A 16569-nucleotide genomic window follows, 5' to 3' on the forward strand; every position below is an offset into this window, starting at 1 on the left:
TGTTTCTGGCCTGGTCTGTATCTGGCCTACCCCACAGGATTCAATAATGTACACACAAAAAGTGCAGTGTGAAGTCAAGAGGCAGGATTAACATTATATACCGCATTCTCATTTCCATCTCAATGCTCTCTGATTACTTTCCCCACCACAGAGTTCCTCCTTTTTTACTTAGGAAACGCTCCTACATGTTCCTTTACCAGCCTACTGCTCTATTGCCTGTCGGCCCTCTTAAAGATTTATGCATCACGCTTTTAGTTGCTTTTCTGACACGTTCATCAAAGATTCTAACTTTTTTCTCTGGGGTGAGCAGAACATTTGGTTAAATGTCCCAGAGTGCCACGACTCATCTGCGCTTGTCAACCTGCTCTCTTCTAGTGGTCTCTTGCTGGGTGCCTCCTCTCCCTCTCATTTCATGGGACACATTATAAATCTAATTTTTAATTCATTTTTTTTTATTTTTTACTACAAGTACTCTTCTTGTGATCACTATGCAGTCTCCTTTCACATTAAAATTGTAGAATATTCCTCTGTGTCCCCTTCTATCCCTGGGTCCTGATCTCGCTCCTGGAAGAACATCACTGGTCAAAAATGGGAATCTCGCTTCACAGCAAGTCCACCTCTGTACCTATCCCTCCAAACAAAGCATTCACAAGGAGGCAACAATTACCATGGTTGGCTCTCTGTGGGAGCCAATCTTGTTGCCCCTAGTAAACATACCAAACACGGTAGGAAACAACCTTCTGCAGCCAGCTTTGCACATGAACTAGCTGAAGCCAGAAGAGGCTGTAAACATGTGTATTGGAGACTTAACTATAACAGCACGGCTGAAATACAGCACCGCATCTTGCTAAAGCAACATAACAAAACTAGTCATGAAAGCCCGTACTTCGTTTTGAGCCTCTTCCATCATATCAGGGACTAATCCCTCAGGCACAATCTTCATGACTGAAAGAATCTTTTTGATCCAACTGCTCAGCCCCCTGCTATTCACCCTTCTCAAAAATTGTGTGATTCACTTTGTACCTTGTTTTAAGACACGATTTTAAGAATTTATCAGTCATGAAATGGGGTCAAAACCTCTTTCCACATTCCCACTGCCCCTATTTTACTGCCTTGTGTAGAACAATTGTTTCCTCCCTCATCTGAAAAAGGATACCATCCTTAATACCATCTCTTCTGCATCCCCACTCGATCGTTGCCCTCCCTCCATGTTTAGGAAAGCTGTATCAGTCATCGTGCCAATTCCGATGTACATGTGTCTTGTGTCCTAACTAGATGGGACAGTCCCTGATGCCTGGAAATCTTCCCAAGCGACCTTTCCTAAAGAAACTCTCGGCTGATTCTACCACCCTGAATAATTACCGTCATATCTCTTATCTTCCACTTTCTGCCAAGTTTCTAACAGAGGAAATCAATTTTCAGCTCTCTGCCATCTGTGAAGACAACTCTCTGGTTAACCCTTTTCTATCCTAGTTCTGCACCATTCACGACACAGACGTCGCTCTCCATAATATCCTGGATAACATCTGCCTTATACATGACCATGGCAGTAGTGTAGCTCTCGTTTACTCCATCTAAGTGCAGCTTTAGATACAGTTTCCCATCAGAATCTTATCCACAAACTTGCCTCCAAAGCCATATGCAAGCTTGCTCTCAGCTGGATCCCCTTCTTCCTCATGGGGAGTAAGCAAACCTTCTTCTTGTACCCTTTCCGTACTGCATATAAACCAATTATTTGAGGAGTTCCTCAAAGTTTCTCAATTAGTCATACACTGTTTAATCTCCACATCTTCCCTCTGGCTGCCTTCATCCACGGATTAGGATTTTACTTGATACTTAACACCCAGACCGCCCTCAATTTTAAGGATGATCTGGTACACTCACAACATTTTAGGCCTGTCTCAAGATAAATGGAGACAGAACACAAGTCATCTTCCTGGGAGGCTCTCCCTCCTTCTTGTCCCCCAAATGATGGCCTCAAGATCAAGAGTAGGCCTGGGCAAAAATTTCGTTCCGTTCGCGGAAATTGCGATAATTTGACATTTTTGCGTTCCGCGGAGAGCGCGAAAATGTCAAAAATTCCGGTTTCCGCAGCTTGGCGATAATTTGTTTCTTGCTCGCGCTGTAAAATAATACATTCTCGCGCGCGCGCGATCGCCTTACCTGAATCCCTGCGTTCGCCGACAAGTTTTCTTGATCCGGTCGCGTTCTCCATGAGATGTTGTATTGTTTTTAGCCATTTGCGCTGTCTCGCGACAGTTCGCGCCCGCAGTGACGTCATGCGTCGCGCGATCACGTCTTTCTTCTCGCGATCATGCCCGCGAGAACAACTCAAAACAAGATGGCCGCGCCCGCAAGCAACCACATGGGTAAGTTGGCGACCCGCAACCATGCAGAAAATCTCGCGAACATGCCGGAAAAAAACTTCCGCATCTTCGCGATATTTCTGCTTGTTTGCGATAATTTTAAACATTCTCGCGATAATTTGCGAAGGTTAATTCCGCAAATTCCGCCCACCCCTACTCAAGAGCTCGAGAAGTATTTTTCCTGTAACATCGGCTACAAATGTAGTTGTTCTTATAGACATGACAATTCATCTTTCATACAACAAAATCACAAAGTTTATTCCTCTAGCTGCTGCTACCTTTAGGGAGTCAGGAAAATCCTACAGTTTCTTTCTATGAACTGGAGACATTTTAGCTAGACTTTATTATTGCTATTCTCTCTATTTTGGTCTCCAAATATCAAAACATCTGCTGCCAGGTTGCTTAGATGGACCCCTGAATGCCTCCGCCATATTTCTCCCCTGCACTGGCTCCTCGCAGAAAAAAGAATCCTTTTCAAGATGATCTACATCTGCCATAAAGAGTTCTTCCCTCTTCTTCAGCTTTTCTGATAAGAATCTCCAAGACTCACAGAATGTATTCCAGGGGCCAACTTTCTCCTTACCGCTGCTACGCACTGGAATTCTCTCCTAGACTCACTACAGTCAACTAAATCTGTCAATTTCCAGAAAAAGCTTGAATACCTGGCTTATCCAAAATGTGTGCTGCTAATTTTCTTCTTTTCTCCATCTAAAACAGGCATCAGGACGCCCCACGGCGTATCAGTGAACTCTGGAAATATTCATTCGGTCATTCATTCATTCAGTCAAGTGAGGAAACAAATCCTGGAAACCGCAGATTAGTCAAGCAATTTGCTTCTGCTGCTCAAGCCCATATGCACATATTTATATTGAGTCTAATGATATAGTGGTGGTGGCAGATGTGTGGTATTTAGCCAGTGACCTAGAGGAGAAGGGTATCAAATCTGTCAAGCCATCCAGCAAACTTAAAGACATCTACATGATTCCACTGAATAATACCCACTGAACAGGAAATAGAAAAGAAAATTATCGAATATATATCTGAGGCAGAAAGGAAACAAACCAGGGACGCTCCCATGCCCAATGCATCACAAATCTGTGTGACGTTTCATGATTATCACATTCCAGTAATTACGCTCATCTACCTGCATCACCTAGTGTCCGTGCAGCCACGCCTGTAGAAGCATCTGTATCCTCGTACATTCATTATGCTCTGATCTGCAGTTTGTCACATGACAAGTCACTGGAGGGACTTACCTTGATGTCTATTGTGGGCAACTCCTTGTCTTTCTCAGCATGCTGGAGCTTTCTGTTCAGGTCCTGGAACATGTCTTGATGCCGCTTTCTCGTATGCATGATTTTCTAAACATGATGAAAAGAACATCATAGATAAGATAACCACTTGGTTAATATGTCTGCAGCACTCAAGATGCGCGACTAGCGCCAATGATGAACCGCAACTTCAGCTCTAAGATCTGCATAAAGAGTAGTACACTATGCACGCTGTTAAGAGTTATATTACTATGCAACTAAAAGGCTAACTTATTTTGACTCTCATGCTGGAGGGCATTGTGAAGGACCAGCCAGTTAGCAATTGTGCTGACTTCAAATACTGCATCCCCAAAGAATGACCTTCTATTAACTCAGGGAAGATGCTGGAAAGATGCCATAGTTCAAGGGAAGCCCTTTCATTAGGAGGATATCAGCATTAAGGCATTCTACTGGTGGGCTGTAATCAGCATTAAGACTTTTTATTGGCTGAAGAAGACATCAAGTAAGCTGGGTGCAGTCATCAGTAAGATTTATATTCAATGGGTTCGAAGAAGATCTTTAATTGAGTGGATGTAATCAAGACCCTCTTGGTAACTAAATATAGTCAAGAAGTCCAGTTGATTAGATATAATCATCAGTGGTTCTACTTACAGGATAAAGGACCTGATATTACTTTGCCACTTGGCCTGTCCTCCACCAGGACGATGGAGTAATTTCTAACTCAGCGGGCATTTCTAGCATTGGCAGGAACTGCCATCATGGCAGTTCCTGTCCGTTTATTGTAATGTTGCTGTACAGCTCCGTGAAGCCATATGGCAACCTTCCTAAGTTTTAAATATTTTTTTTTAAATAAAAATCCCAAAATGGGATTTTCTTTTTGGAAATAAAAAAAAACAATGCCACACCTCGCTATGGGAGTTTTCCATGTCAAGCAGGGCATTAAGAACTCTTCAACGCCCCATACAACCAGGTTTTTCCTCGCTGTGACGGGCATTGAAAAAACGGCTATATGTTTGCCCATCTAAAGCAGGTGGGTGGAAATATAGCTTATCCTCTGATTGTCCTTACTCCATCAGGCCATCGTAGGAGTTTGACTATGGCAGAGACGAAGTAGTCTCTGCTGTCGTCAAGCTGTGGTCTGCTCACATTTAAATCGGGTGGGCAGACAATAGTCTTGGCAGAGAGGGAAGTCCATTGTGATGTAGTTCGCTTTCTGCCAAGAATTAAATTGGGCTTGTTGTCTATTGACTGCATATATATTTCAATATGACTTTTGCATTGGCTGGATATAACATTATTGTGACATCACATTGGTTGTAAGTGGTGGTCAGTAAGACCTGCTACTTTCGGGATCACATAAAACGGTAAAGCAACTGGCTTACATAACATAAAAGCAATACTTCAGTGCCACTAGAAATTTTCTCAGATGCAGTAACTTTCGGGAAAGTTCCAGTCAAAAAATCTTACTGACTGAAGACAGTCAGGAGGAAGGCCACATATTGGTTGTCAATTAATGTAAGTGCAACATCGCATTCAGCATATGTAAAGATAAAAACAAAGGCTAATTTTCTCTAAATATCACTCTTGGCTTCCAAGATTAAATAGCCAAAGCAAAGGTAGGCTAGACATTAGAACAGACCCCGTAAAACATTTAAATACTTTCAGTGGCACCCATGACAGACCCTGTTAAAAGGTGATATCACACCTCTCATCTGCTCACAAGTTACTGTTTTACATCTCTGCACTTCATAGACCTGCTCACTGAAGAAGAGATGTCATTGTGGGGTTACTTCTGACTAGACTTTCTTCAGATTGTGCCCAGAATTTGGCACTGACCATACAATTCTAGGAGGAAGCACTCCTTCAGAGCCTTCAAGGACAAGCTTAAAATCCTCCTTTCTTCAAAAATTAGCTGGAAATCCTTTTCTCCTGCACCACTTCCAAACTGGACAATCCTTAGGCTGACTCGTCTTCACCCCCTCCTCGTACTATGGGAGCCCAGAGGTCTTACTGGATCTGATATTTTACTGGCTGTTATTCTGCACTTCTATATCCCCTCATGTTGTCATTCTGTTGTCTGTGTAACTGGTCACCTTCAAGCATGTGATACTCTTCTCTACTATGGTCCCGATTACGAGTCTGGCGGTCTGAGGACCACCAGACTCGCAGAGGCATGGTGGTGGCGGTCCAGCCACCGCTGCACCCGTGCTCCGACCGTCCTATTACAACTAGGGCGGTCGGACTACCCTGGTACCGCTGCCGCCGCCAGGGAACCGCCGTTCCCTGGCGGTGGCGCAACGTTCTTGAGGCCACAATATGCCTGGTGGGAGGGTGCATAGTACGAGTTTCCTCTCTGCCACAGTTTTCATGGTGGTTCAACCTCCATGAAAACCGCGCAATATGGGAAACAACGGGGGCCCTACAGGACCCTCTGGTGCGTCACGCCATGTGGATGCATGGAGGGGGGCACAACATGTGCCCCCGCTGTATGCAGGAACTATTTTTGGCATTCCCATTGCAGTGCCTATTTCCTGAGGCACTGCTGTGGGAACGCCAAAAAACAGCGCGTCAGACAGTAAGAAACTCCTAATTTGGCAGGCAGCCCAACCACAGCTTTGGCGCAGCTGGAGCGTGGCGGTGGCGTACCGCCTGCTCCCACTGCACTAAAAGTCATAATTGCGCCCTATGTGTCTAATATGATAACTGTAAAGCACTCTGCTATGTCAACTGGTCTGCTTTGCACTATATAAAACTATGCATAAATTAATAGATAAAGTGCTAAATGGTCATTCGCTCATATCAGTCTCTGATGTCTCGGGGTCATCTGTGTGCAAAGTCACACGGTCACATCATCCTATCTAAGTCCCACATGACGTGACCTCGTGTGACATCATCATTGAGCTCATGACGTCTTCAATGGCGTCATCGTTATGGTAACAAATAGTTTTGGAACCTGACGGACATCTTCTTTTTGGTCTGGCACGTAGGTAATACCTATATATCTTTACAGCCGCCTGTTTGCAGAACGTAGGAATTGCATGGCTGGAACCAGTCTGCCCTAATTTACCAGACTCTGAGGTATGACAGGTTAACCGGAAGTGCTGAGGGCACACAAACGACAACAGTGCTTTAACGTTTTTGAAAAACTTGTCAACTGTCTAACCACGCTACAATTACACAACTCCCTCAGGCAAAAGATATAAATTAGATACTAACGTTCACTGACGTTCACACACTGCACAACAACGCATTAGACTGGGCACGCAGACAACAACATATTAGCAGAGAATTCTTACTTCGAAATCGAGTTCAGCATACCGAGATTTTCTTCTCTGTAAATGGGAAAAGAAGAGCTTCAGTTAGCTGTAAACCAACAAGATGTCCGCTCACGCACGACTCTACGTCACTGCGTACAGCCATCAAGCTTAACTTAAGTCCCACATTACGAATATGTCAGAATAGGGGTATTTACCACACATGGGGAGAGGTCGTCAGACTCGTCACTGTGAGTGGTAAACACCTACTCCGTGTTTTTTTTTTAATGGAAAATGGGGCATAAAACACAGAATCTGTTTTTAACACATCACATTCGTCGTGTTTTGCCTTTTTTTTGTTCTTTCCCATGAAGAATGTCGGCAGGTTCATGCACTGAGGGTGCGATAATTATAACACTATTTGTAATCCCAGCCCCTGTGCAAAAGTGTGTTTCCAGAGGGATCACTTGTAATGAGGATCAAAATGTGTGAACTCTGTCAAAGCATCTTTAACAGAACTTGTGCTTGTCATGCCTTTAATAAAGATTTATTTCTGGTCTCTCACTTATGTGCCTCGTAGATACATATTCTGTCGTGCTTTACCATAGCGACATGTAGGCTTGAGTTGAAATGCACTCTGGGCACTGTAGTGCCTCTTATGATCATACATTACCTCACATTTTCTTCAATACAACTATTGTTATTGTAATAATTCATGTGGCGGTGTGTGTCAACAGAGTGCATGATTCTCTTTACATTAGACATCCCACAGAAAAAAGAAATATATGCATTCCGTTTAAGCAGAGGCTAAAATGATACATTTGCTTCTAAAAGACATTGGTATCAATCAAACCTGGCTTCCTCGCTTGAGCACACACTGTGTTATCTTCAGCAGACTGTTTAATCCTCTTGTACCTCCGTAACCATATCTATCAATGTTGGAAATTGTTATATTGGGAGGCTAAGTGACTTCGTGGAACATCTCGACATTTATGATAGACACAGTTCTTTTATGTCACGGTGGCATTCCGGGAGATAACTTTTAAGAATTTCCAAAGGAATTCAGACATTCACTGGTTCCCAGGTGGCGTTGCTATGTGCCTGCGCTGGCCAGTTATTCAAATGCCCTGTTCTTGCCACTGAACTGAGCACATGCTCTACCATTCGGGGAAGAGGCTCTGACCACTGCGGCATGACTACTCCCACCACTAAGGGCATGGCTACTTCTCCAAGTGATGGCCCATAGCATTTCCTGGTGGGGTCATGAATGGATGACCACAATCAGCCAGTGAGTGCACACCCCCCTTCTTAATTCCCCCATTTGCGGATGGCGATTTTTAACAATTAATTGTGGCCCAAAGCAGACATCCTGAGCCACGGAGACAAAGTAGTTTGCTCAAAATCACACGGCTGGCTCAAGCGGGATTGGAACTGCTGTCTACCGGTATCAATAGGAACACTTTGCCCCCCCCACTTTATGTGCCCCTTTTCCTAGTCACTGTCTGCCGGATAATCATTTCTTTACCTTGTTGGTGGAAAGGAACACTGTATAAAAGTAGTCAATAAGATTACTAGAATGCAGTGGTTACATTTGTAAAAATATAAGTGCCAGAACTCTCGTCAGGAGGAAGCTTGCACCAGCCCATTTCTCCTGCTAGCGCCGCCTAAAACAGAACCAACTACTATCCATGAAAGTGGGGAAAGGATGTGGCGTAATGGCCAGAGCTGCCAACTTTGGAGCTGGGGAACCAGGTTTGAGTCTCGGCATCGGCTCAACATCCTTTTATTTTGGGCAAGTCACTTAATATCTACGTGCCTACCATGAAAGAATGTGTCCTTAACCTGTGCGCATGAAAAGAGCCGGTGTTGATGATTAAGTGCCAGTGCTGAGGATCGGAAACCACCAGCTCAAATTAACCACTGCACAAATTATATTATTTAGACAATGTAAATTATTTTTGCACCTACATGTAGAACATTCACTATCCTGCCGGAGTAACACTTAGAGTGAATCTGGGAATTCACCATCAAAATATATCGGAAGAGGGCATTGAAAACCAGAGGTCACCCTTCAACCACAGACTGAAAAGAAGCTGCCTATGCAATAATACCCAAACTTTCTAAATAAGGCAATGTCTGTCACAGAGAAATTAGGCACTCGCATGTATTATCGAATATCGACATGAAGAATATCGTGATACAAGAAAATCGAGTACAAGATACTGAGAGACAAAATATCAAAAGGTAAGTGCATGTAGGGGAATACTATTCCTGAGTCCAAATCTGCGGACCTAGAATATATTTGTAGTGAGTAGGTACATACATGTTGAGTTAGGTATAGAAAATCTAGACTTACGTGTCGATATTTATTTTTTGTATATTTAGTACCCTCAATATTCTGAATTTGATATTTAGTAAGCACACCACTCGTACACTACACAACCATGGAAAGAGACAGGTCCCAGAGAGTACATTAACGTCACAACATAAGTTGGAGGTGATTCAGATACACAGACATTTACTCAAACTAAGAGGACCTCAGTTAATGCTCCAGATTCCCCCTTGAAGCATTGGAAGGACTGGGGTAAAGGTGAGATTCAAGGTTTGTTTATAACCAATCAGAGCCACGGAGAAAAGGCTGACTCTCTCCAAATTCATCAGCTGCTCTGGTTCCTCACTTTGACCCCCACCTCCACTCAAACATTGCTCGGGCTCCTCTTTGATCCCAGTGTGAACTGGACTACACTTTACTAATCGGCAGAGACCTCAGCCTACACCCTGCAGCCCAGCCGCCACCAAACACAAGTTTCTGACACACAGATGCTTCCCGTGGCCAGGGGCTAACAAAGGGCCCTGCGGTACAGATGGGCTCCCAAGCGGGGCCCCCAACCCTTCAAGGGGGCCTATATAGCCCAAAGCCAATGAATAGCTGTGAGATATGAGAGATTCAGTGGCCCCTCCTCACATTCTGAGAGGGCGGGGCACATCATTTTGAGATACGCCACCACCCCTGGCACTGATGAGCGAGCAGGACTCGATAAACCACTGTCATACCTAAAAAGTGCAGAGCCACTACATGCCACTGCACTGCCCCGATCTCGAACCAAGCCAACACGCACACTTAAAAGCCGCTGGGATTCATGCTTTAAAGGAAAGAACCTTAGCTACATGACAGCAGCTCTACTCTTTCATCCATCCCCCGGTAGCCCTCAACTCTGCTCTTACACCTTCCCCACTGTTTTATGGTACAGTTGCTCTCTATAAAAATGTAACATAAAATAAAAAGAGAAAACACAGTAGTTTTCTTGTGAAATGTAGCTGGGCTCCGCTCTTACAGCGCTTCCGGTCAATAGGATCTGTACAGACATATGTCTAAAACAACCACACTAGCTAATAAAAACATGATAACAAAATGCATTACAGAGGAGGGCAGGTAAAAAAAGATGCAGCATCTTAGTTCTGCACTATATTCAGCTAGATTGCAGAAGTGAGCATATTAACAGATACAGTGTCTTGGTTGGTCACTAAGTCCATTATTAACACAGAACATGAAGCAGGCATGCTTCAGGTGCACCGCTTACCTCCAGCGAGCTCATGGAAAGAGTAGAGATGGTTTCACTCTTGGAGACCAGCCCAATGTTCCCCGAGTCCCCTGTATCGCACAGACTAATCGGGATCTGCGACTCACAGGAAAGGTTTTGTTGCTGCTGGATGGGGGACCCTTGTTCGTTGCACATCATCCCCATCTGCTCCCGCGGTGGGCTCTTCATCATGAAGCCCGGGTCGGTCATGCTGAGATGTATGAGCCTGGTCTGGGGCATTTGGTCAATGTTCATGCTGTACTTGCCCTCATCCTTGGGCTTGGCCCGTAATGTGGCCGTGTTGCTCGGCAGCATGACGTAGCTGCTCTCTATTGTCTGTTCTTGAGCTCTCGTCAGCTCTGAGTCCAGCTTTTTGAAAATGTCCCCATCACATATGTAAACAGATTTGGGGGGCTGATTTTTGTCCTTTTTCAAGGTGAGTGTGTGGTTGCTGAACTCGTTCATGTTGAAGCTTCCAAGGTAGTGGGGAGATCCCTGGAGGTGCATTTTGGACACGTTCGATGGAAGACTGTTAAAATTTGATCCCTTTTGGTGGTTAAGTTTCAGTTTTTCTTCGTCTTGGAGCGATGGGCGCTTTAAAGTTCCAGTGATTGTAGACGTCCGACAACTACTGATGTCTTTATTGAGCACTGCAACACAAAAGATGTGTTAGCACAGAGGAGTACAGAGCTTGTTTACGTTTTATAGCATGTGTTCATTTTGGCTCAAGGTTTCTCCTTACAAGAGTATTTTATATGACCTATAATAACTTACCTAGAATTATGGCTGAACACTTTTCAAATCTGATTTCTTAACATGCTTATAGTTAAAGTCTTCAAAAACCTCCCTCATTGAGATGCGATACAAGAGCTCCCAGCGAGGAGCTGGTTTTATCGATTGTGAATAAAAATATATTTATTTAACATGCCATTGAGCGGATGAGGTGCGCCTGTCACAAAAATATAATTTAAATCAAATGTCCTCTTATTTGGGAGGATGAGGACATTTGAGTGACATAATAAAGTGTACATTAGAATTCTTACAATAGATAGGCTTTAGGTTACTTGGAAGTGAAAGAGATAGAAATCTATTCCAGGAAGTCATCAATAATTGGAAACATCTCTCAAAATAATTCCACACCTAGATGTAGCACATCAAAACATTATGACAGGCTGAGAAAAGCCTAGATATGTTGCACAATAAAGCATTGTATAACACAGAAACATTTATGCAAAGCTGATTAACAGCCCCATGTTAACACACATTCGTATTTGTCAAAAAAATATAACTGTTACCTAAGGGACTAATTTAGATCTTGGAGGAGGGGAATACTCTATCGTAAATGGGACCGAGATCTTGTCAGCCGTATTACGAGCCCATTATATCCAATGGAGATCGTAATATGGCGGACGGGATATCCGCCACGTTTGAGCATTCCATCCGCCGAGATCTAAATAAGGCCCTATATGTAATATGGTCATCTACTCCTAAGCTTTATAAAAATGCTTACAGGGGCCATCCAAGGTAGGAACAAACTGATCTTGACCTAATCCTGCTTTGCTAGAAATCACCAAAGACAGGCACCTCAGAATGTTGTGTTTTTTTTTATTACGTCTGTTTGGGTTTTGTTATGTTATGTTAACCGGGATTTGTAGAGCGCATAATCACCAGCAGGTCCTTTAGTTTTGAAAACCATTGCGACATTTTTCATAGGATGGCGCCTTTAATACATTTATCTGTTCATAATTATTCAATTTGTGTAACCTGTTGTCATCATTAAGGAGTTCACATCAGCGGTGCGGTTCCAGATAATAGGGGCAGTAGTGGGATTGGCTTCAATGCACAGGGAAGTTGTATGCATACATTATGCTAATATAATTGTACATGTGTAATTATTCTAAATGTGTGCATGACTTTGACACTATGATCAACGTGACAATGTAGCCATAGTTAACCGCTGCTCTCCATACTGCAAACCACGCCACCTCCATGGATCTATGTTGCATAATATTGTTATAAAACCTTTCTGATCAAAATATTTTTGTTGCTAAATAAATAATAGGGATGATGATGTATTCATCTGCATGAAAATAAACGAGTAGCATCCTCCATAAATATATGAATTATTTTTGTTTATTTTCAGTATTTTTTAAATTAAGCATGTCATTATTTAGGTGTTAAAACTACCTTTCACTGGAGTCGCAATTATTTTCAACCAAATGGAGTTCCAACAAAAAAAATCAAGGAGATATTGTATAGAACAGTTTATCCCGAGTACAGAAAGGCTTCAATCCCTACAGCCCCTATACATTAAGTAGATAATCTCTCATGGAGACAGCTGCTAGATTACCACTGATAATTGTAACCCACAAAGCAACTTATAATAATCAAAGCAGCCAGACAAGCCTGAAATTCATACCAGGCCCTGGTGGCTTCCTCAGATCATGATGTATGCACTTAGCGTGCACGCCTTTCGTGTTCAATGCAACGCAGAGGCAAGAGAAAGAGGCTGGCGCACAAAATGGAGGGAGCCGTGTATTATCATATTAAGTTATGGGGCATTATTTAGGGGTTTTCGGTATCAATGCCTACGCCGACTCCGGAGGCTCGGCACCTAGCTGGAGCACTGAAACAGGTGGATTTTGGTCTCCATTCCCATCCTACTGACGCTACCTAGACATGTACACCTCAGACACGCACGATGATGCTCACCAGGATAGGGGCATTGAATGCGTGAGTCAGAACGTCCACGAAATGGGCTACTGGACAATGTTTCCACCTCGTACAAGTACAATAACCTCTGGGATTGGTAGTTACTGCTGCCGACCTTTCCAATGTATTTGCCGGATAACACTGTAATCTGCCCAGGAATGATGCTCTCGGGCATTGTTGCTGATATTAGGGTTATTAGATACGTATCCCCAATCACACCACCCCTGAGGGATGTCTTCAAATCCTCTGGGACATTGGCTTATTCATTTTTTCAGTAGTTCCATGGGATTGGGAAACCGTATCCCTTGTGGAACAGAGGTGTTCCATGGCGAAGGGTCTGTCTGCAACCCCTGTGCTGTATGTGAATTAACGAAAAGGCTCGAGCTGCTTTGTGAATGCGCCAACAATTTAAAAATGGCCAACAGATTGGAAATGACCACTGTTTGAAAGGGGAGGACTCACTGGCAAAAACATGAATATATTTATTTAGGAACAACAACCCATACAGGGACATACCTTCAAAGAGAAAGCACTGGACAGAGAATTTCTTTAAAAAAAACAGTTTTAGGCTGCTATTGCGATAAAAACATTGCAAAAATATTTACTTTGCGAGCAGTTAAAGAAGAGAAATAAAATAAAGGGGTAAACATGCTAAAAAAAAATATAGAGAGGGTCATCAGCATAAATTGTGAGGTGAAGGATATTGTACAGGTAAAGCCTAGGTTAGAGTAACGTTTGAGTTAGTGTCAATTTTAGGAAATGAGAAAATGCTAATGTTAGTGTTCAATTTAGGGTTAGAGATAGGTATAGGATTAGGAGAAGGTAAATAAAATCTATTTATTTGTAGAGGAATTCAGTGAAGCAGGTTATTTTATATGCTATTAAAATATTCTTGTTGACGTTTCTCTGTACAGATTTCCCACTAAAGGCGTTTCGTCTGTGCAGGTATTTTCTACGATGACACAGGTCCACTTGGAGAGCCATGTCTGCTGGTTGTTGAAATCGGCCAGGTTTACTATCTGTGTGGTTTGAGTTGTCTGGATTGTATCCTACAAACACCGGATATACGATTTCTAATGTTAGTGCCTTACACTATGTGGAGGGAGGACAGACTATAAGGAAATGAAAAGAACCAATTAAAATACGACTGGAAACAATTTACTCCTGTGCCTGGTGTAAGGGCCCGGAAGGACTGTATAAGTAAAAAAGAAAATCTACGGAGGGATAACAAAGACAATACCGTGATGTTTACATTCTTAGATCTAGTGAGGGATTAAGACACTGCGATGTTCCCATGCTTAGATCTAGTGAGGGATAAAGACACTGCGATGAGCCCATTGATAGATCTAGTGAGGGATAAAGACACTGCGATGAGCCCATTGATAGATCTAGTGAGGGATAAAGACAGTGTGATGATCCCATGGATAGATCTAGTGAGGGATAAAGACACTGTGATGATCCAGTGCTGAGATCTAGTGAGGGATAAAGACACTGCGATGAGCCCATTGATAGATCTAGTGAGGGATAAAGACAGTGATTATCCCATGGATAGATCTAGTGAGGGATAAAGACACTGCAATGAGCCCATTGATAGATCTAATGAGGGATAAAGGCACTGTGATGATCCCATGGATAGATCTAGTGAGGGATGAAGACACTGTGATGATCCAGTGCTGAGATCTAGTGAGGGATAAAGACACTGCGATGAACCTATTAATAGATCTAGTGAGGGATAAAGACACTGTGATGATCCCATGGATAGATGTAGTGAGGGATAAAGACACTGTGATGATCCAGTGTTGAGATCTAGTGAGGGATAAAGACACTGGGATGATCATATTGATTTATCTAGTGAGGGATAAAGCCACTGCGATGCGCCCATTGATAGATCTATTGAGGGATAAAGACACTGTGATGATCCCATGGATAGATCTAGTGAGGGATAAAGACACTGTGATGATCCAGTGTTGAGATCTAGTGAGGGATAAAGACACTGGGATGATCCCATGGATAGATCTAGTGAGGGATAAAGACACTGTGATGATCCCATGGATAGATCTAGTGAGGAGTAAAGACACTGTGATGAACCAGTGCTTAGATCTAGGGAGGGATATATATAGTGTGATGATCCCATGCTTTGCCACAGTTCGATTCAGCCGGGGAGGGAAAGAGGTCCAAAACGTGTGCTTTGTGTCCAGCCCGATCACTCATTGAAGTTTACTCTTTTTCCATTCCCCTCTCGACACAAATTGGCACGATTCAACACAGCCCAGCTCCACCTGTCCTGTGACCCCTCTAATTCAACTATCAACATTACAAAATTAGTTCCATCTTAGAATTTGTTAATCTGGTCACAACTGGCAACATCTATCGCAGCCTTCTGCTGAGCGTGTCATGGTCCACCGAATAAATGTCAGTCGTATCCATACACTCACGGATTTAAGATGTCTGACAGGCACACAGATAAAACTGAGAAGACACTGTATGAGCAACTTGAGACCAAATATTTGAATATTTTACGCACCCTAATTATGAGGTGACCCTTCAAGAATTGGCAATTCAAATAAAGTCATTGGTTCAATTCTATCTAGCACTACTTACCCGATGATATGTTATTTCAGATTACTCTTCCACCCTCCTCAATCTCGTCCTGACACACACAGTATCCTGCAGACTCGGTTTTTAACTTCTAATTGACTCTACTCCCTACACCAACCCTAGTTCAGATTCCTTCCACCATCTCAACCTTTACACTGCATCAACATTTCTATAATCCATCAACCTACCAATATTGGCTCTAACAAACACTGCTGGTGGTGTGGGAATCCCAGCCAATTTTGTGTGTGTCAGTGGTAGTAGGAAGAAGAGAAATGTGAAATATAAAGGCCCCAAACATATTAATTTCCCAGAACCATAAATGTCTCCTTCTGTAGTGGAAGTTGTAAACATGAGAATGTGTAAACAATTGCACATTTTACAGCACATTCTAAAGCTGTCTCTTTATAGGAGACATTCATAGAAAGTGTCACTTGCTATTGAAAAGTAAGCAGACCCTGCCCCATCCCACTCTGCCTCTATGAACACTGCACTGGTTCTTCCAAACTGAAACAGGTGTACAGATCTCAGTTCTTCTGCAACCCAGTGTCATGGCTCTCACCTCAGGCTAAAAGTTATGCAGTGCAGTTTGTATATGATTATGGTTATCATTATACTTTAGAAAGATTACACATAGGATGGCAACAGAAACAGTTTGACACCACGCACCGTGACATAAATCGTAGGCGTGCAGGTTACAGAGCGAGTGTTGCAAAACATAGGCTCAAATTAAGGCTTTGTTTCAAGCAGGTATCATGGACTAATAGCAAACAATTTAGAATCAAAACTA

The 16569-nt window shown here is 43.0% G+C and overlaps 1 protein-coding gene across 1 annotated transcript in view; it reads right to left on the bottom strand.

Annotated features, from left to right (window-relative positions):
• Window positions 1-16569, bottom strand: part of ADGRB1 (adhesion G protein-coupled receptor B1) — a 466033-nt gene that overhangs the window by 16077 nt on the left and 433387 nt on the right. The window contains exons 30-32 of the mRNA XM_085604813.1: window positions 10473-11122; window positions 6934-6969; window positions 3623-3727 (exon numbers count right to left, since the gene is read on the bottom strand). Coding sequence (XP_085460939.1) covers window positions 3623-3727; window positions 6934-6969; window positions 10473-11122 — 791 coding nt within the window. The remainder of the gene's footprint in view (window positions 1-3622; window positions 3728-6933; window positions 6970-10472; window positions 11123-16569) is intronic.

The sequence above is a fragment of the Triturus cristatus genome, chromosome 5_1 (genome assembly GCF_964204655.1).
Source record: "Triturus cristatus chromosome 5_1, aTriCri1.1, whole genome shotgun sequence".
NCBI lineage: Eukaryota > Metazoa > Chordata > Amphibia > Caudata > Salamandridae > Triturus > Triturus cristatus.